The sequence below is a fragment of the Penicillium cinerascens genome (assembly GCF_028974065.1).
Source record: "Penicillium cinerascens strain IBT 15544 chromosome Unknown contig_9_segment0_segment0, whole genome shotgun sequence".
Taxonomy (NCBI): Eukaryota; Fungi; Ascomycota; class Eurotiomycetes; order Eurotiales; family Aspergillaceae; genus Penicillium; species Penicillium cinerascens.
This window is the reverse complement of record NW_026695296.1, coordinates 733,286-753,358: the sequence shown is the minus strand read 5'-3', so window position 1 is coordinate 753,358 and position 20,073 is coordinate 733,286. Positions and strand designations below refer to the sequence as shown.

General features: G+C 49.3%; 8 protein-coding genes across 8 annotated transcripts; 4 read left to right on the top strand and 4 right to left on the bottom strand.

Moving 5' to 3' along the window:
• Positions 1-940: 940 nt before the first annotated feature.
• On the top strand, positions 941-2,510 carry N7498_007111 (uncharacterized protein; the record flags this gene model as incomplete). The annotated part of the gene is made up of 4 exons (XM_058454173.1): positions 941-1,068; positions 1,116-1,707; positions 1,761-2,123; positions 2,178-2,510. 4 exons carry the CDS (start codon positions 941-943, stop codon positions 2,508-2,510), a joined length of 1,416 nt encoding a protein of 471 aa, XP_058306422.1.
• Positions 2,511-2,954: 444 nt separating this feature from the next.
• N7498_007110 (uncharacterized protein) lies at positions 2,955-3,917 on the bottom strand (the record flags this gene model as incomplete). Its single annotated transcript, XM_058454172.1, has 3 exons — positions 2,955-3,141; positions 3,200-3,277; positions 3,343-3,917. 3 exons carry the CDS (start codon positions 3,915-3,917, stop codon positions 2,955-2,957), a joined length of 840 nt encoding a protein of 279 aa, XP_058306421.1.
• Positions 3,918-5,447: 1,530 nt separating this feature from the next.
• N7498_007109 (SDR family NAD(P)-dependent oxidoreductase) lies at positions 5,448-6,272 on the top strand (the record flags this gene model as incomplete). The annotated part of the gene is made up of 2 exons (XM_058454171.1): positions 5,448-6,022; positions 6,083-6,272. 2 exons carry the CDS (start codon positions 5,448-5,450, stop codon positions 6,270-6,272), a joined length of 765 nt encoding a protein of 254 aa, XP_058306420.1.
• Positions 6,273-8,117: 1,845 nt separating this feature from the next.
• Positions 8,118-9,389, bottom strand: N7498_007108 (uncharacterized protein; the record flags this gene model as incomplete). Its single annotated transcript, XM_058454170.1, has 3 exons — positions 8,118-8,143; positions 8,201-8,330; positions 8,385-9,389. The coding sequence occupies 3 exons, from the start codon at positions 9,387-9,389 to the stop codon at positions 8,118-8,120; spliced, it is 1,161 nt and encodes a 386-aa protein (XP_058306419.1).
• A 1,515-nt stretch (positions 9,390-10,904) lies between these two features.
• On the bottom strand, positions 10,905-11,705 carry N7498_007107 (uncharacterized protein; the record flags this gene model as incomplete). Its single annotated transcript, XM_058454169.1, has 1 exon — positions 10,905-11,705. One exon carries the CDS (start codon positions 11,703-11,705, stop codon positions 10,905-10,907), a length of 801 nt encoding a protein of 266 aa, XP_058306418.1.
• Positions 11,706-13,319: 1,614 nt separating this feature from the next.
• Positions 13,320-13,915, top strand: N7498_007106 (uncharacterized protein; the record flags this gene model as incomplete). Its single annotated transcript, XM_058454168.1, has 2 exons — positions 13,320-13,608; positions 13,860-13,915. 2 exons carry the CDS (start codon positions 13,320-13,322, stop codon positions 13,913-13,915), a joined length of 345 nt encoding a protein of 114 aa, XP_058306417.1.
• Positions 13,916-14,504: 589 nt separating this feature from the next.
• On the bottom strand, positions 14,505-17,176 carry N7498_007105 (putative C6 transcription factor; the record flags this gene model as incomplete). Its single annotated transcript, XM_058454167.1, has 5 exons — positions 14,505-14,579; positions 14,641-14,730; positions 14,781-15,100; positions 15,152-16,430; positions 16,484-17,176. The coding sequence occupies 5 exons, from the start codon at positions 17,174-17,176 to the stop codon at positions 14,505-14,507; spliced, it is 2,457 nt and encodes an 818-aa protein (XP_058306416.1).
• Positions 17,177-18,897: 1,721 nt separating this feature from the next.
• Positions 18,898-19,822, top strand: N7498_007104 (sucrase/ferredoxin-like domain-containing protein; the record flags this gene model as incomplete). Its single annotated transcript, XM_058454166.1, has 2 exons — positions 18,898-19,185; positions 19,235-19,822. 2 exons carry the CDS (start codon positions 18,898-18,900, stop codon positions 19,820-19,822), a joined length of 876 nt encoding a protein of 291 aa, XP_058306415.1.
• Positions 19,823-20,073: the final 251 nt, after the last annotated feature.

Sequence of the window (20,073 nt, the reverse complement as noted above, 5' to 3'; positions counted from 1 at the left end):
AGCATTTTTGCAGACAATCGGGGGCCATTGAGTGATATTTGACGTTCATGAAGCCCCGGGGCCGGGGCCGGGGCCATGGCCCCAACCCACAACGTCAGGGTCTGGGACGGCATCGAGCGACTGTTGATCTCGGGACCACTCAGTGAAATGGGCGTCCATTAGAGCATTGAGTCAGGAAACTAGGATCCATGGACCCGAAATTGGCCCATTTGTCCTCCGGTCAGCTCATGGCCGTGTAGGTGGTCGCTGACGCTTAGTTCAACATTTCTCCCCTCACAACGCCTTCATCTCTACCCAGTATCTCTCGCTCCTTCAGAGGTGTGGTCTCTCGTGATACTTTTGGGTTCCTAGCCTCGATGATCTTCAGCATTCTGGATATGAAGAGTGGCTCAAGCGACAAATGTCAAGATAACGGGTTTCAACTTGGACCCGGGCATCGAGAGATTCACCTTGGCACAGTTTATTCAACATCTCGAGCATCATTTTCCCGCCTCCACCACATTGCTTTGAACAACACGATCCAAATGTATCGAGAGGCCAATCAACGAGTGGCGGTTCCTGTTGAGGCCCACAAAACGACGTCCAATAAAATCCTCGGCTGCGTGCCGGGGAAGAAAAGAATGAAATTTCGAGATCAGAAGCCGAGACTCGGCTTTTGAAAATCCCGAAGATTGGAGAAAAATCCAGGCACTGGAAATAAAGTTCATCAACTGCAGTACACCAGAAACGGACTCTCCCCTGTAAGCTGCATTCCATTGGCTGGCGTCATCTGTACTTGCACAAAAGTTGCCTTGATGGCGTGACGAAGTCTAACTTTACCTCCCCAGATAAGACATTCCTCAAAGCTCGGCCGAGAGGACTTGCATGTATTGAAAAGGAGCAGGGCGACAGCTTTAATACGACGTTGATCGCATTATATGCGTACAACTAGTTATATACGATGACTATCAAGCGGGTGGCTGTCATTGGCGCTGGCCCTGCGGGTGCCATTGCCGTCGATGCGCTGATGCAGGAGAAGATATTCGATGTTCGTGTTTTTGAAAGACAGGAGAAAGCCGGGGGATGCTGGTATGCGCGCGCGAATACTATGAGCGTATAATTTCTGACGACTACAGGGTGTCAAGAGATGATCCCCCACCGCAAAATTTCGACCTTGACGGGTTGGCAGCGCGCACAGCAGATGCGCCATTGAAGATCCCAGAGCAACTTCCATGTCACACGCCGGTGGTGGGTCAGGATCGCTTTACTGATTCACCCGTTTATCCTGGACTGGAGACGAACGTGGACGCAAGCGCTATGTCGTACTCCCAAGAGCCGATCCCAACGGTTCGGTCGCAATGGTCAATTGAGCGACACGGCGAGGATACGCCGTTCCGGCATCACTCTATCATCAGGCAGTATATCGAAGATCTCTTCACGAAGAAGGGCCATGCAGATCTTATTCAGTACAATACGACTGTTGAGCGAGCGATCAAGAAGCTTGGCAGCGATAAATGGGTGCTCACTCTTCGACGTACACAATGCCACAATGGTAGTCAATCCGACTACTGGTGGACTGAAGTGTTTGATGCACTCGTGGTGGCTTCCGGCCATTATGCAGTACCGTATATCCCTGCCATCACCGGCCTGAAAGAGTTCGCGGAACGTTATCCAGGCAGCATCGAGCACACCAAACACTACCGGGGACCGGAGAAGTACCGCGGCAAGGTATGCTTGCACCCCCCTCCCTTTGATAATGGACCTTTAATAACACCACGCAGAAAGTCATAACAGTCGGGGCATCAGTCTCGGCCGCCGACACAGCAGTCAGCTTAATTGGCACCGCTCAATCGCCCATTTATGCTGTGACTCGCGGTCGCTACAACGTGTACTTCGGCAACGAGGCATTCAAGCACCCAATGATTCAAGAACGGACCACCATCTCACATATTACGGTCGAGGACCGAACTGTTCATTTCGAAGACGGTTCCTCCGAGACCGGCGTGGATAACATCCTCTTCGGAACAGGCTTCACATGGACACTACCATTCCTGCCAGGAGTGAAAACACGCAATAACCGTGTCCCAGACTTGTATCAGCATGTGTTTTACCGCCATGATCCAAGTCTGGTATTCGTTGGAGCTGTACGTTATACTTCTCCAATGCCCCAATTGAAAAGACGCTAACTAGGACCCTAGGTCGGTGCTGGTCTCACCTTCAAAGTCTTCGAGTGGCAGGCTGTGGCAGCTGCACGCGTGTTGGCAGGCAGAGCCACCCTGCCTAGTGTTGCTGAACAGGAGCAATGGGAGACGGATCGCATCGCGCAGAGAGGTGATGGGCCCGGGTTTACGGTTATCAACCCCGAGTTCAAGGCTTATTTCGAGGATATGCGTCTACTTGCCGGCGAGCCACGCGATGGAGCTGGGCGCCCACTGCCGGTGTTTGAGCAGAAGTGGGCGGACGAGTTCAATGCTGGCCATGAGCGGCGCAAGAAGATGTGGAGACGGAATAACACCGCGACGAAACTATAGAATGGAGCGTTCTTGTATACCCTGAATGACAGGAATTGACCAAACACTTAGAATTAGCGTGGGCTTTCTGAACTGCACACTCGTACCTTCAGGGCAGATGTTTTCATCTCTCACCTTTTCCTCATACTTCTCTCACAGTTCTCTCTCTTTTTCTCTCACCTTTTCTCTCACCTTTTCTCCTATTCTCGACCAAAAAGGCTTCACCCTCGTCTCATTCGCAACCATCACTTCTTCTTCAGCCCCCGACCAAAACAGCGTCACTTTCCTTCTCATCCTCGACCCTTCTCATCCTCGATGGTCGGGGCCAATGTCCAAGCGTGGACAGTCCGAGCGCGTTAGTTACTCTATCTACATACCAATTGATGTTCAGTGGACCGCCGAACTTTCGGATCATTGATTAAATGCAGCAGTAAGAATGAGTAGGATTTAAAGTAAGCGAGTTACTTAGGAGCTTTGTTCACGAGCGACGAAATCATCTAACTCCCATTTCCATCCAGAAGTACTACCGTTCCAATCAGAATCGCTCCAGTGGCAATCCACGGGTACACGAACAAGGTCGAACCGAGGATACCATCCAGCATTCCAGGTCTGTCGGGGCATATGGCTCCACTCGCGAAACCCAACAAGGTGGCTATAAACAATCGGTTAGTCGAGGTCACCGTCGAGAAAAGATCACGATAAACACTTACAGAGACTTAGTCTCTGAGCACCAGATTAGGTTGGATGGTCCAGCAGTCTTAGGCCAGATACCGGCTTTGGTGATTTTGCTAATTACATTCCTCTTCAGTACTTTTTCTTCCACGTGAGAGTCAGGCAGAGCAGAATAACTTACGGAATGAGTTCTTTGAACTTTTCACGAATCGTGACTCGTTCTCTTGGATCCTTCAGATCCCAGAATTTGGTGGCCTTTCCAGACCCATCACCAAGAAGAACGCCAGGAACATGCTCCCATACGATGATTGTTAAAAATCCGCCGGGGACGAGATTGGCAGGAAATGAGTTTGAGGAACCCTGTCGGTGTTCCTCGAAATCAAGGAGTTCAGGTACGTATTTCAAAACGTATGGAGCGTTAGCGAGAGTCTGGTATGCGATGAGCTCCTTGGGCTTAGTCTGTATGGCTTGCAGGGCACGAGTTTGGGCGTCTTCATTTTCTGTATTTTTGAGCGGAACTTGCATGTAGATCCGCATGAAGACCCACCTAGAAGGGTTGCTGGCCTCGGCGCATAACAGCTTGATTGAAGCGTAAGATGCAAAATCTTCGATAGAATCTTCTTGGGAGACTTGACAGTCGCGCTCTTTACGTTTGTCAAGGATTCTCCACCTGAACTTGCTGGTGAAGATGGTGTTGCCCACCTGGAGAGCCTCACCGATACGTCCCTGGCTGAACCAGGATGTCGAAGAATCCATTCTGCGATGCAGCTTGATGTAAAGTAATGATAAATGAGGAGGATGTAATGAGGAAGATGGCAAAGACATGGATCGTAGGTGTCATTGTTTTATCACCTCTCATTATCCAGGCACCAAGGTACCAAGGCACCAACTCAAAAGGAGACAACCAGTACAGATCGGTCCGAGAACTTGATTCGCTTACATGGTTATTGTCCAGCGCATACAAACAACATTCATTTCTCTTACCAATGATTTCACTTACGTTGCTTTATACTCTCCATCTACCTAACTTACTTTCCTTCCGCTTACCGAACCTTACCCCATTCATTTCACTCTGCCGAAGGTCAGAGATACTGTGAGTGCACTCTACCATGACGAGCTCGGGTGCCACCTGAGTAGATTTGAAAAGAACTGATATATCTGGATAGTTCGCCTTCATTGCAGTTGCTGGATCTCAGTACTATTGGCCATTCATGGTTGACAAGCACCAAGGATAAACCATTTGCATCTTATTTACTGCACCTTTTGTGGCAAAACCCTCAGCACTGGTGATATGACTGTGGATATGGGAATACATGGACGGGTATCCTCGGGTGGTGACTGTGGACAAAGTCAGTGGCTAACTTTGTCTCCTTGGCGGTCCTAATTGTCGTGGTTATCTGGTACCCAGCCTACAACTTCCAGCACCGGCATCAGTACTTGACATATGACGCTATTATCCGGTTTAGAGTGCACTCAATATACCTAGATTCAAGCTAGCTACCGCCGTTCAACAAATTCATCGTTTTCTTTCGGCCCTAGCCCTTACGGCGACTGTGACCCTTGTTCATGGTCAGCCGGTACAAGTCACTTCCCGGCCTCATCCATATTCACAGACATGATAACTAAAAGCAATAGGTCTACGGGGCCATTCTCACCAGGTCTACCAACACGCTCTTATCAAAGGTCAATGCAGCTATCGTCCCCCTGCAGATTTGATACGTGATTCCGCAAGACATTCTACTCTATCGCGGACGAGGAAGAGCGCTACCAGACCGGTACTTCCAATGAGACGCATGGCAAATCTCCATGGAGGAAAGTAGTTGGCTATAGAAGCTGTCACCAGGGGTACCAGCAGTCTGCGATGGAGGGAAACTCAACGCGAAAGCCCAGTCCTAGAAGGTTATCCGGCCTTACTCTACGATCCCCGAGCAAATTCCGTGACGATTTGGAGATACAGGCAAAGCCATAGTCATACTCTAACTAGACAATGCCTGCTGATTATCTACTGCTGAACACCCAAAGACAAAAAGGGCATCCCACACTTAATATGGGCCACCCCCACGAAGGAGTGGAGAAAACCAGCGGGGACAAAGTGGCGTCCGCACCTGTCGGCACCGCCGAATGGCACCGCAATTACCCGCTAAGAGCTATCATTAAGTAACTGCACCGCAAAATACCCGGTTCGCTCCACGCCTCACTTCTTCACACGTCGGTGATTTAGCGAGATCCCCTCCCCGTAAAAAGTCCAACCACTCTTCTCCAACTACCTCCTCACCACCAAAAAAAATGGATTCTTTCAAAGACAAAGTCTACGTCGTAACAGGGCTCGGAGGCATCGGTCTAGCCGTCGCAAAGCAACTCCACGCCCGCGGCGCACTCCTCTCCCTCGCCGACATCTCTGAAAAGACACTCAACAACGCAGTCCAAACAATCACAAACTTCTCATCCCACCCCTCCATCCTATCCACGGTCGTAGACATCGGCTCTTCATCGGCCGTGAACGACTGGATCAGCGCGACGGTCCAGCAATTCGGCAGAATCGACGGCGCGGCCAATATGGCCGGTGCTATTGGCAAGAACCACGGCATGGGCAAGTTCATTGATCTTGAAGACGATGAGTGGGATATGCTTGTGCGTGTTAATTTGTCCGGCATGATGTATTGTCTGCGCGCGGAGGTCAAGGCGATTATGGCCTCGGCGCCCGGTGGGAAGGGGAGTATTGTTACGGCGTCTAGTATTCAAGGATTGCGTGGCTTCCCGTTGCATACGGCTTATTCGACGACGAAACATGGGGTTATTGGGTTGACGCGCTCGGTTGCGAAGGAGGTTGGGCCGAATATTCGGGTTAATTCTGTTGCGCCGTGAGTATCTTCTTTCCTATTAACTGGTGTGTAGAGAGGGGAGCGCTGACATTGCTTTAGTGGTTCGATTCAGACTCCTCTGCTTGATCAGGCGACTGTTATCCAGGGCAAGCCTACCGTTCCTGATACAATTATTCCGAGGGTTGGCACGCCAGATGAGGTGGCTCAGACGGTGGTGTTTCTGTTGAGTGATGCGGCGTCGTATACGACCGGCCAGGTGTATAGTGTCGACGGTGGGTGGGATCCCTAAAGGACCAGGCGCAACCTTCGAATGGATAAATGGATTATGTGTGGATGAAATGGGAGTGCAGAATTTGTGAATATTCCAGATATGGATGCAGAATCAACAAATGGCGAGGAAAATCGGAACGAAGGAGACACAAATTCATACTACCTCTCGTTAACTTATGTCCTTTTTCCGACTATCAGCGAGACCAATCAGCACAAACACCCTTGGAGGCCCTAGGTTACAATTCTTGTTCTCAAACTAGCTATTAGCTATAAGATCACACATAACAATTTCCTTTTCTTATCCAATCCCAAATATTTGTCATCCACTAGCGTAGCAAGAACAAACTGCCTCTGAACCTTGGAGGGTCCCGTGCAGTCGAAAAATACCTGGAGGTCTTCTTCCTAGGTAAGCTCCTCCTCGGTTTTCTCAAGTGCCTAGAGAATCGGCAGTCGTTGCTCTTCCCATACTCGCTTCATTTGTTGCCTCAAGGCCGGTTCCGCAAAAACCTCTTCACGCCGTTCAAAGGTGTTCCACTCGATGCACCAGAAATCAACGTCATCTCCATTAGGCAGTTCCAAGTCGTTACGCGTGTAGCGATTTACTGGAACGTCTCCTAAGCCACTATTTGATCCTCCGGGCGTATACTGATTAAGAAATACAAGGAGCCATAGAGGGCGCTTTGAATTATGAACAAGGATAAGCTCCAAGCAAGAGTAGGGAAAGCCCCATCGAGACATGATGTGCAGCTGTGAGTCAAGTCTCCAGATAGGCTATTTAGATAGTGGCCTTTCTAGAAGTGGTGAAAGCCATCGGCTTAATTCCGATGCCTCGGATATATAGGTGGCCTTGATGGCCTTGAATTTGTTGTCCGGGCAATTCTCTCCAGTTGGTCAAAGTTAGATATAGTAGTAACAAACTTATAAAACTAGGCGGACTCACCCCATAGATAAAATACTTGTTTGGGATCATCTTGATCTACGCAGCAAAAGCTACGATGGCCGATAGTGACATCAACTCCTCTTTGTATATCTCGCAGTATCGCCAGGCTCTTGAACCAAGCTTTATAGGAGGGATGTAAATCTATTGCAGAGAACCGTAAATTCAACGAAATCATACAAGACATTACGATGCAAAGAAAATTGTACTGAGCTCAAAGACGAATGGGGGGATGAAAGAAAGAAAGATGACGCAGGCGTTAGGGGCTATATTCCTAGGCAGATGCGGGGCCGGCTGACTGGGACGTGATTATAGGTCAGTAGGGCCCTACTGAGACCTTAGTAGGATTAGCAGAAACAAAACCAACTTTTATAAAACACTTGCTATACCTTACCATCTTTCCACCTACCCAAAACCCATGAGACATCTTTTTTACCTCAAAATTACCAGTTTTCATCTCCACTACTATGTACGTTAGTTCTGGCAATTTGCAACTACATAGTTAACTACCTACCGAGTGGACCACACCACCGAGTAGGCGACCTAGCCACCTTTTCGCGTCCTACGCGTCCTTTTTGGTTTCTACGACCACCATGCCACCAAATCGCTCTCACAGGCCGAAAGTGTATCGAACAGGAGCGCCTCCTTTTATTAGCTATGCAGGCTATTAAAAACAAAGAAATGCCAAAAGCGGTGATTTAATCTCACTGAAAGAAATGAGACGCAAGCTAACGGTGGAGCAAGCTCTTCTACCGGCTTTGATAAGCCTTGCATTGAAAATGAAACATGATATTGACCCAGGAATTCGCTCGCTAAATAAATGACCAGGGGTCGACCAAAACACAAATGCCACTTCTATGAGCTCTATGGTGCAATCGCTAGAAAGACAGGGAAAGGTTGGGCACCGATGCCAGGCCAGGGCATTCGCTATGACCATATGTACAGCCATGAAACTAAGGCGAGACGGTTAGGACATATCTCCAATTGTCTGAAAAGCGGAGGGCACTTACACATCAACATCGTTAGATAGAAACAGTTCGGTAGGTATTCCATCGCCCCGGAATCGGTGCTGACTATACCATCAACCACAAAGGGCCACCCATCCGAGTGCTTCAAAACGTTCCAGCCTAGATGAGCATCCTGCAATCAAAGTCAGCATCGTCATTCCCAAACTCCGGGACTGGTAACACAAACCGCATCTGTAAACCCGATCGACGTGTTCAGGTAATGATAATAGAGAATATCCGGTGTAGTATCATTCCCAGCCAACACGCCAATCCCACCGGGGGCATAGACCTTGCCATGATTGGATGCGTAGACTATCGTCCCGCCGCCATCAAGTAACAGCTGGTTCTCTTTATCCACGAAAGGCCCGCGCACGTTCCGCGACCGGCCTACTCGGATACTGTACTCCATGCCACGCGCTGGGAAGCCCTCGTTGAAGCGGCAGCACTGGCCGTGGCTGAACCAGGCGTAGTAATAGCCGTCGTGATAGCTCATCCATGAGCCTTCTTCCGGCTTGATTTTCTCATGTGGTATGAAGGTCAATTGCACGGCATCTGGATCCTTGGGGTTCTCAATCGAGAGAAGATCGTCGGAGAGCGGAAGTTGCCAGATATCGTGCCAAAAGCTGCCGTAGTTGAGGTACGATTTGCCAGTTGAATTATCGGTGATGAAAGACGCGTCAATGGCGTTGGTAATGGTAAACGGCCAGACTTGTGAGCCTGGCCCATGGCCCGTATGAATCATAGCGCCATGGTCGGTCCAAGGGCTACCGTCTAGTGTGGTCGTGGTGGCAACACCGATAGCGCTTGTACGCGACCCACTCCAGCTGAGGGTATAGTAGCAGTAAAAAGTGCCGTCACGCTCGATAGTGGTCGGGGCCCAGGGGCGCGACCGATTTCCCATGTGGATCACACTGTCGCCATCGAGGACGGTGCCGATCTTGGTCCAGGGTCCGCTCAAGTCGGTTGCCTTGAAGAACGGCACATGAGGACCACCTTTAAAGAGGTAGAAACTGCCATTGTATTGCAGGATATTGGGATCGTGTGCACGCAAGTTTCCCTGGTTTGGTAGAGGTAGCTTGTCGGTTGTGTCGAACACCCGTGATAGAGTGGGGTCCAAATGTGATACTGGAGTGGCCACCACCAAGCTAATCAATGCGCTCAGGAGCAACGGAAGCAGACCCCTGGAATACATGGCGAGTATGTAACTATGTACAGGTGAATCCCGCTGCGCGGGATTTCACCGATTAGAAAGAGGCGTGTAGCTGCGACCTAAGAGGTCATGGGGGATGTGGAACTGGGTGTTATTGGCGCGAACAGCACATGCTGCGCTGGGAAAGAAGGATATCACCAAAGAAAGAGAGGAGGAGAGAGATAAAATAATCAGGAACATAAGAAAACTCGAACGAGCACATGGCGCGCTACATAAGTAGCGGCTGCAACTAAAAAAGAACTAGCCCCAGGCCCCGTTTGAACTAGTTAAACAAAAGCCAAGTGTTTTAGGCTGCCATTTTTGGATCTACCTGGGGGTACTTGATCTCCCATACTAAGTTCTGCGGATACACAAGTCACTCACGAGTCACGGCCCCACCGCACACCCTCACGCTAATTTGTCGGAACGAACAGCTTATGGAGACCGAATTATTGGATAATCGATCAACTCTGGTTTGCCGTGTCCTGTGTCCTGTGTCCTGTCTCTCGGCTAGACTGCGGCAAAGCCCACGATGGGCCCAAAGGTCCGGCCTAATACCCAACCCACATGGGTTATGGGCCTAAAAGCCAAAGCCCAACCCAACCCATAACCCACGATGGGTTAGAGCTTTAGGCCCATTACCACCCATTTAGGGCAATTTTCGCATAAAATCATAGTCTTGGCGTACATAAATATACTTATAAATAGTGTACTAGTATTCTCTAATACACTGTATTCTCGCTTTTATTCTTTAGTTTATAGGTTTATATTAAATTATTATAATATCTAGGGTATAGAAGACCTTATATAGAGCCTAGTATTATATAATATATAGTAGTAGGATAATATCGTCGTCGTTGTTCTTAGATATATTTTTTGGATGGTCGGTGCACTATTTTCTAAAAGTAGTACGTATTTTATTTTATATTACTAAAGCTAGACTATCTATCTATCTATTTATATTATAGATTTACAAATATTCTTTAAATATTAATATTTAATTAGATATAAAAATTACCTTATATCTTAATGAAATTACCACCAAGGAACATCACGTTCTTTTGGATAAGCGTATGTTTGCAGTGTTTGTGACCCATTCAGGCCCATGGGTTACCCATGGGTTACCCATCTAAACCCACTACCCACGATGGGCCTAAGAACCTAACCCAATACCCAACCCACTGTGGGTTGGGTTGGGCTGGATTGGTGGGCTGGATGGGCTTTGCCGCAGTCTACCCATGTCACTGTCTAGGAAGGATAGTTAAAAGCGATAGAGAAAGCGTTGGATAATTTTACTGCGCTATGCCTATCTAGGGGCGGATGCCTGATTTATTGGGGGAGGGGGGGTCGTCGGATTAACAATTCCCTTTATATAAGCAGACACGGCACTGGCGGCAGTAGTTGAGCACTGCTGAGATTGCCTCAGACATGTTGGATGTCTTGAGGCACGCGAACTTTAATAAACAGACGAATCTATGTACAAGATGGGTCTATATTAATTGTACATATGCAACTCCCTCAATCAGTATACCTGTTGGCTTCAATGGGGATAGCACAGCCGGCAGGTTCACGTTGGTTCACATAATCCTCAATCCAAGGACCTTGAGCCCTGCCTCTCCACCATTTAGGGCCTCCAGGAGGTCCGCAGTAGTAGTTGACCCTTCTGTCAGAGTCACCCACGCACTGTTTAACACCATGTTGCACTACATTGATGCCTCTTCCTGCTATGCTGCCAACTTGATTCGCATTAGGCGCATACACAATGGCAGTTCCCCAATCATGAAAGCTACTACCTCCACAAGGGCATTCCAAAACTTCCATCATATTCACCGTAAACGCCGTGACAGCCTGATAGAAGAGAACACATATGTCCCCGTTCTCAGCAGCGACGCCATTGCACTCGAAAGAATTTGACACTGAGTAGGTCTCAGACTCTGAGACGTCGAACCCAACAGACGAGAACGCTGAGTTAACGCCTAGATTCAAGCTCCATTCAAGTGTGGTTGAGTAACCAGTACCAGTGGACACCAGGGAGGTGTCGCAAGCCACAAGAGTTCCGCCCTTCTGAGTGATGACGAAGTTCTGGTGTGGGTTTCCGTGTTCCAACTTTGTATAGTGGTAGTATCGCCTACATAGACCACAGAACAGGTCCGTAGACTCCGTCTGATTGATGAAGGAGCCATCACGTCTCACTTTAACCTCATTCAGATCCATGAATTCCTCTGCGGAGATATCAATCATAGTAGGGAGCGAAGACCCTACTACTACTAGTGCCAACAACGTGCAGAGTAGCCTAGAGGCGTTACCAAGAAGCTTCATGGTGCCTAAACTAGCGGATCATATGCCTAGATGGAATAGATATATGAAGTAGAGAGGGAGTTGCGTGTCTATACTTGTAGATGATCATGTCAGCGTGATTTGAATTATGCATAGGACGAAGGGGTACAGAACTTTGCTACTGATATCACCGTACAGAACAACAGTAGTAATTGAAGCGCCAGGGACGACCAAAGACAAAGCAAGATTGCCCGAGGAGGTAGCTCAAGTAAGTAGCTATGCCAACGAAGACAGTCAAGAAAGAAAGGAGGGAAAAGACTAGATTTCTTATATAGGGCGATGGGCAATAAAAATTCAGAATTCTAGGTCCTAGAAACTTGCTCAAGTAGATGCCATGGAGGCCAAAAAACGGGGCGTGTCAGGCTGACCTGCTTTATTGTGGCGCATCTAGGATGGAACGCCCGTCGGGAAGATTAGGGCTCTAGGCGCTAATGTGTGCCCTCGAATCCCACTTAGGGATCCCAGTTTAGAAGCGGCCCTCTACTGAAAAGTCTCTAAGGAATAAATTAATGTAGCCAATATTACATTCGCGAGCAATCGTGCATTCATAGGGGGCTGGAGATCGGGCGTATTAACCTAACCTACTATAGCTATCCAACGAGAACTAGAGCTAAGATGAACTATATAGCCGATGTGACCTTCACAAGCAACTAGTCATATTCAGTGTAAGGCTGCTTTATTGTGGCGCATCCTAGGATGGGACGCCCGTCGGGGCGGATGCCATTTCTCACGAGTCGATAAATTGGCATTCCACCCCCTTATTTTACACTAATTGATGGAAAATACTATTTGCACTCTTTCAAATAGCGTTTCGTTCACTGCCATTAGTCTAAAAGTAAAATAGGTAGTTAGAAGGTTTGAAATATGCTATCTCTACGTACAAAAATTGCCTCTAAAATCCTCGCGAATAGAGGATTCTTAGGGTTTTCTCCCACGCACTCATGGAAGGTGGGAACGGAATCCACCACGGATATTACGCCCAATCGGTGGAGAACGGTACCGCTATAAGCTTTGGTCGTTATTGTGGGCTGGCTCCTTGTCCGGTGATTGGCCCTTTTTTCGTGGCTGGTTACAGCGCGCTAGCGGAGCAAAAAGCGGAAAATGAAGCCACAGAACTTCACGTGGATACCGTGCACGCTTATAAGTAAAAAGAGGATTCACCTCGGTGCAGAAACTTACCTGCACACAGAGTTCCAACCGAAACACAGGAACCGTCCAAGCAACAACTTTTGAACCCTAACAGCCCTAGGTGTCAGGAAATATATCTACCTAATTTGCCTGTGAGTGAAATAGACCGCGTTACATCTCTTTCATTATATTTTACCAAAATTTTACTAAAACAAATAATTCCGTAGAGAAAAACCCAATTTTCCCAGGCAAAATCGACACGATCGAATCATGGTTGAACCCCTTTCTGTCGACGAATGCGCTACATGTCGGAAAGAACCAAGAAGGCCCACCGCGCGAACTCGCACGTTCAATGCATACCTTACTCTCTTATCTCTCTGTGCAATAGTCGGCCTCATTGTTGCTGCAATCTCGCTACATAAAGCCAATGAGGTTATGACCTTTAAATCCTCGCTTTTCATCGCCGACATGGAGCGCACATTTAATAGTACGGTGTATGCCATTGCAAAGAGTGGCCCGGTTGGACCAGCATACGATAATTCAAGCGCAGAGTCGGTGACTGGCCAGACATCAATCCCAGGCCAATGTGTCACCGTTGCAGAGAGTTACAATTTATGGGTGACCAGACTTGCCCAAAACTGTGCTGTCTATATCTATGCACAAGAGAACTGCACTGGTGTTGACAGAGAAATGGGATACTTTAGTCCTCCAGCCTTTGTCGTTGCAGCCGGTGCAGGTTACTTGGATGGCAAATTTGGTGACTTTTTTAAGAGCTTCCAGATATTGTGTACATAGAGACCACGTTTTCTTGAGTTGAATCTTCAGTGAATCAAGATTGAAATGCTTTACGCCTTGCAGGTCTTCTCGAGCAGAACGACATAGGACAATAAGTATGATGATAGGCACGGAAGGATATGGACTTGTGAGTGCGTGCTAGGACATTTGTTCTAGAACTCTCTTCCATGAACTAACATCAACGCTGAACTTTGAAATGTTTCCATAAATAAGATTTCGGTGAGGAGTCCATCGGTCTACGAGACTACCAGGGCCTGCGAGACTGCTAGGGCCAGTAGTACCGCTGCCGGGCGTTAGCAAGGGATTACTTTTTTTTGACCTAGTGTCACTCTGAACTGCAGTAAGGAAAGGAAGGTGAGAATTTATAAGTGCAAACATCGCTATGCTATATTAAGCATAGGTTTCGGGATAAGTAGAGGCGCAATCTGCCCTATACCAGCGCAGAAGATTTCACAACTCACAGCGGGACCCTCTAAAGAACAAAGTGTACTCTGTACCCGGCCCTTATCACAGCCCCACAGCCTTGCGCTCGCATCGCCCCAAAACTCGTCAGCCTCGACATGATGAACCTCTAGAGTCACAATGGTGCACAACTATTGAGAATAGTCTCCCGGTCCTACGACCGCGCCTTCCCGTGCGATCGGCATGCCCTTGCAGTTGCGACCGATCATCACTCCGATCATGATCTCACTGTGGACCCGAACGACCAAGCTCCTGAGCTCCCTCGGCCAACATTACAGTATGGTTGCCTTGTGATTGCCAGGACTCGAATATTAATCTACGCGATGATGTAACCATGATATTGATTACATTCCAAATCAACGTGAATTCCTCTATTATCGTAAATTGCACCGGCTTTCAGTTGCCGAGCGCGATCCCGGTTAGATCCTCCCAGTTGAATACATCCAAAAAGGGGTCAAACTCTTCCGGCGGCTGCAGAGCGGTTAGACTTTAGACTCGCACGAGGGATCTTCAGAAGGGATGTGAGCCTTACTGTCACGCCGAGATTGGGCGGGGGGAGAATGCAGTCCAAGTCCGATGGCAGGACGGCCGACATCCCGGAAGTTGCGACGAAGGCAGCCACCTATGTGGGTCAGACAATGTCTCGATAAAACATGATGAGTGAGAACAAACCTGGTTGTTCTTAAAGCTTCCCATGCCCGAGGCACCTAGGTGCTCACAGGTCGCGTGACGCGTAAAGAGTTTCTGTGCAAAAGACAGCACTCGCTCCACAACCTGCTGCTTGTAAACGATCGCCTGGACTGTCCAAAGCTTGGCCTTGACCAATGCGACAATGGTCGACAGGAAGAAACAGTCCTTTGCACCTTTGATGACCAGCAGGAACCGGTCTTCGAGAGATACGAGGGCCGATTCCACGAGCGCCAGAAGAGAGTCGGGCAGACCTGGCAGAGTATGCATCATGAAGAGGGAGGATGAAGGGTACGACGGATTAGCTAAAGAATAGTCAGCTCATCTGTCTGATGTCGGCCAACCGGGGAACATACAATTGTGGTGATCCATAGTATGGAGATGCTGGCAAATGGAGATGTACGCCAGGAGAGTCCACTCCCCGAGCATACAAAGCGATAGCGGCAGCGAGGTCTCGTGTAACCGGCGCTGGGTAGAAAGGATCATAACTGCTGCATCCAAGCGAGACCTGGCCGAGGGTGCAAAAAGTGACTCGCGTCGAGCTTCGATCGCAAATGGGGTGTGGATCGAAAGCAGAGCATGCGCGATCTTTGTCTCAATCATGGCCTTCCATAAACTGATTTTGTGCTGAGTTACAAGGTCACTGGCCTCAGATGGACCCCAAATGGGAATGCGAGAGAGCTGCAGGCTTAATTCCCAGTCGAGGCGTTGGATCTCCTCGTATCGACAACTGATGCGAGGAGAATGCATCAGATAGCAAGTTTTCAGGCGGAGGTCCAGCGAACGTGCGAGGGCAGTTTGAAATGAACAGTCGGTGATATTGCTGAGTGGCCGATCCTCTGGTGCCTCGGTAGAGTTCTCATGTATCTCTTCGTCATCGATGTTCAAAGGAGGTATGGTGTCGTAGTCCGAGCTTTGAACTGACGGCGGCATGCCTCGATCAAAAGAAACCTGTAGGTTCAACTCCACGATGGTCATCCAAATCCGCCGTCGCATCTCCTTATTGAACACGGATATGCGTGTATATTTGTTTGGATCGCGATGATACCCCGATAGCATAGCATTCTGGACCAGGGACCCAGTAGTAATCCAGGCCTTGCTGCGTTTCATGCCATGGCAGTTCAGAGCCGTCACCAATAAAATATAGAGTCGGAAGACACCAATTCCGAATCGTTTGATGCTGGTGTTCTCGATCCATTTATCTGCATGCAACACCCATTCCACCGCTGTGTAGCATTTGAGTGGGACGGTGCTTTTCTCTTGCAGACTGCCTGCTTCTGCAAGGTTCCACGCGCAGGAGAGGACCAGCAGAAGCTGCACGACAAATGTCGCCGATGCATTTTTTGGATTATCGATCCTGGTAAAGAAGTCATCCACTTCCTTCAGGAAAGAAGGGACATGAAAGATGCGGTGCGTAGATTCGATGTAAGTCAGGTACAAGCTAATGAGTTCGTCGACCACCGGGCGCTGTGGCAGTAAAGCAACCAGTGACGCCATTGTAGGATCAGGAAAGGGCGTATTAAGTGGCATTATTTTCCAAACACCCCTCTTGACTCTCTCCAGATCGGGTCGGACCCTCGAGAGAATGGGATTTGACAATCTGATTTCTTCTGCGAAGGATCTGATATCGGGGAACTAAAACAGTGATCAGGATCAAACGAGATAGCAATATCGAGATAATAACATACCTGGGCTACTAAATTCGCATATATGCCCGATCCACCGAACCGAGTCTTGGTCTCTCGACCTCCCATCATGATGCGGGGAGACAGATCCAACTGCTGGGATGGCGACAGTGGATCATCGGAGCCTTCAAAATCAACGTCCCCGTGGTCGACCTGCGACTCAAATGGCATTTCCGGTTCAGGAATGGCACGTTTCGGCCGCTGCAGGACCCCCGTATTGACATACGGTTCCTGATTGACAGCCGCCCTGGGAGCCCCCAGGACGGTCTCGAGGAAACCACGCTCACGGCCGTGGTGTCTTCCCCCATGGTGATGGTGCGGCCCCTCAAATGGAGTTGAACCGGGGACCACTGCAGTTGTCGAAAGAAGTGCTTCGGACCGAGTCGATGCCGGGCCTAAACCCGAGTGCGGAGGCGTCTGAGCAGGGGTCTGATCAGTTCGGGGCGTTGAGACTGTGGTGCCTCGGTCTAAGGTGAACGTCGCAGTCGGTACGGTAGCGGGCTGTTGCCACAGGAAGCCATCCTCATAGGTACACTTCGTTGGCGTTTTGTTCTTGAGGCAGCGGCTGCAAGCCGGATATTCGCGATCACAGCGCATTTTGCGGCTGCGGCATTGAGTGCAGGCCACAGTGCGACGGCGTCTTTTACGCGGCCGCTCGGGCTGCGGCGTATTACCGAAGACCTGAGCATCTGCCATATCCGAACATAAAGCATACAAATGTGTTATCGTTAGATCCGAGATATTTGGGTTAGGGAGCGTCGGCTTACGTGGAAATGCCGGTCCGCAGTGCCCGATGTGGAAAGTGTTTCCGACCACCGAGACCCACTCCAGTTCGCGTTGAAGCCCTGGATCTTTGAAACCCACTTAAACTGCATAGTGAGGCCTTTCTATCTTGTAAAGGATGATGCATCGATACTATTCCACTCAAGGTGCCCCATTACTCCCCGTACTAGGGGAAGTAACACCCACTTTACGCGGTTAGCTGATGGCTCCGTCTTTCCCCGATCCGTCTATCCCATACATGCGCCGGGTTGAACCAGTTGATGATTTTCATTATTATGACATTGAGCAAACGGGTCCCTCTATCCCACTTTTCCGAACAAGCATTGGTGTGCCGAGTGGTTGTGCGGGTCCATTGCGAATAATAGATCCATCCGTGATCCAATCATCAAAGCAAAATCAGAAAACAATCATATCTGATTAGATTCTATGTCATGGGATTGTGGCTTACATCGTGCTGAAACAAAAATCGACGTCAGAAAAGAAAAGCGCCAGGCCGGAAATCACCTTCGTCAATGTGTGCGACAGATTCAAACCCCACACGCTCTCCTTCAGACTCTATTTAACTCTATGCCCAGTACAACTCTTAAGACGCAATATGATGGAATGGAAACTCTCTACTGCCAGCTCTGATTCTGGGTTATCGGGCTCAATATTGAGCAGGTGGGCCTCTGCTAAACAATCCACTGGTCTCGTCCCTGGGTGTGCTCTGCTATTTTAGCCCGACAGCCGAGCCGAGCCGCCACGACTGACTGTACCGACAATTGAGTACAAAAAAGCAGAGAAAACCCTATACTCCTTCATCAATTCGAAATAATCGAAATCAGGCGACGGCGATCTCGGAACTCCCAGGGTGGAAAGGTGGGCCTCTCTCCGTCTAGGGCTCAAAATCCCTGACAAGAGTTCAGGGCCTTGCCGTTTTCACGGTCGGAAAGGCCGGAGCAGTCGGATCCATTCGCTTCGGATCCGGGCTTATCGTCGCTCGGTTGGCGGTTGGCGGTTGGCGGCTGGTCTGCCACGTCCTCCACGGCGACTGGCGGCGTTCAGGTTCGGGTTTCAGATAGGCTTGAGCCTTTCGTATTTCCCCGGATTAATCTTTGGAATGGGCGATCACATACAGACCGAATGAGTGTCTCTACGAGAACATAATTTTCGTTGGCTGCGCTCATCTACACTTTCATCTTAGTTGATTAAAAGTACTTGCGCATGAGGTGGCAATCTCCGAGAAGTTTGACCAGGTTCCTATAATTAGGGTTTTCAGGGTCGTGTTGCTGAGCAGGGGGTAGCAAAAGAGGGATGGGGATCAAACCAAAGGAGAAGCAAACGAACTCCGAAGAAGTGTGCCGAAAGTGAGATTGAATCCAGACAAGGTCCGGCAGGGATGAGGAACAATAATTTGGCGTTGAACTACAGTATATACGGCCCGACGTCAAGTCCCAAACGAGCAAAGTTTATCGGAGGTGCCTCGGGCTTAACCGATCGGGGTTTGCAAGCTCGGAGATACTCGAGTATATCAACTCCGGGCACCGACGACAAAGGGCCGAAATATTTCAATGCGCAAAAAATAAGCCAGCGTTCACATTCACTCCACTTTCTGAGTTCTCTCGACGTCGCATACTTCACAGCGCATCCCAGACATGTTACGCTCGTTGTTGTCGCTGGGCCGGGCCCCCAACTACCTTTTCCCCAAGGTAGATCCCGCGCAGGACGGCCCCGAATGCCTCAGAGACTGCGCCGACTGCACAACGCAGTTCCCGGACAAAGTAAAAGTCGAAACCTCAAGACCGCTATATGGCCAAATTAAAGAGTTTCACTCGCACGTCCTGGTTGCGACGGGGCGGTCGGACTGGAAGGAAAAGGTCGGACAGGAAAAGGGCAGTCTGATGGAGGCGTTTGAGCAGCCCTTGGCCAAGTCAAATCTCGGCGTATGTGCTCCGATTCTTCGTTTTCCGATCCTCTACTGATAGTCTCCAGCGTATCATGGTCTCAGCATCCAACATTCAGGCCCCGGACCACTCAGGCACCGAGGACTCAAATGCGCCTACAACAGTGCTCATTCTCCCATCATTTACCTTCGTGGACTCTGTGTCACAAGCAGATGTCCCCGATTTGATAAGTCGATACATTGACAACCAAGATGAAAAGATTGCCAATGGTATTTCTACACCTGCCGTAGGGATGAATGCCCGGCCCTGCGACCTGGACTACGTGGTTCTACTGTGCTCGCATCGACGACGAGATGCGCGCTGCGGCATCACAGCGCCGCTGATCAAACGTGAACTCGAACGGCATCTTCGCCCACTGAGCTTGGATCGCGATGCAGATGATTCGCGGCCTGGTGGTGTGGGCATTTTCTTTGTTTCGCATGTGGGCGGGCACAAGTTTTCTGCTAATGTGCTTGTTTATCGGAAGAAAGAGCAGCAGATGATTTGGCTTGCGCGTGTGCGGCCGGAGCATTGTGAGGGTCTGGTGAAGTACACGATCTTGGAGGGAAAGGTGGTTCATCCTGAGTCTCAGTTGAGGGGCGGCTTTGATAGGGTGCGGGGCCTAACGAGCTGGTGATGCGCTGTGCGGGTCTGCATCGCTACCTTACAGTACGGCTTTAATTACATCGGTCCATTGGGAGAATGCTCGAAGTTACCTGCAGGGTACGGAACAAATCATTGACGACAATAGAGAATTGAGAATTGAGAATAAACACACAAGTTTGACACAACAAAACCTCAATTTTCTCCTCCTGCCTCGCTGCCACAGATCTTGCGAAGAACCCGGGAGTTGCTTTACGCTTGACCATCTTTTTAAAATTTACAAGA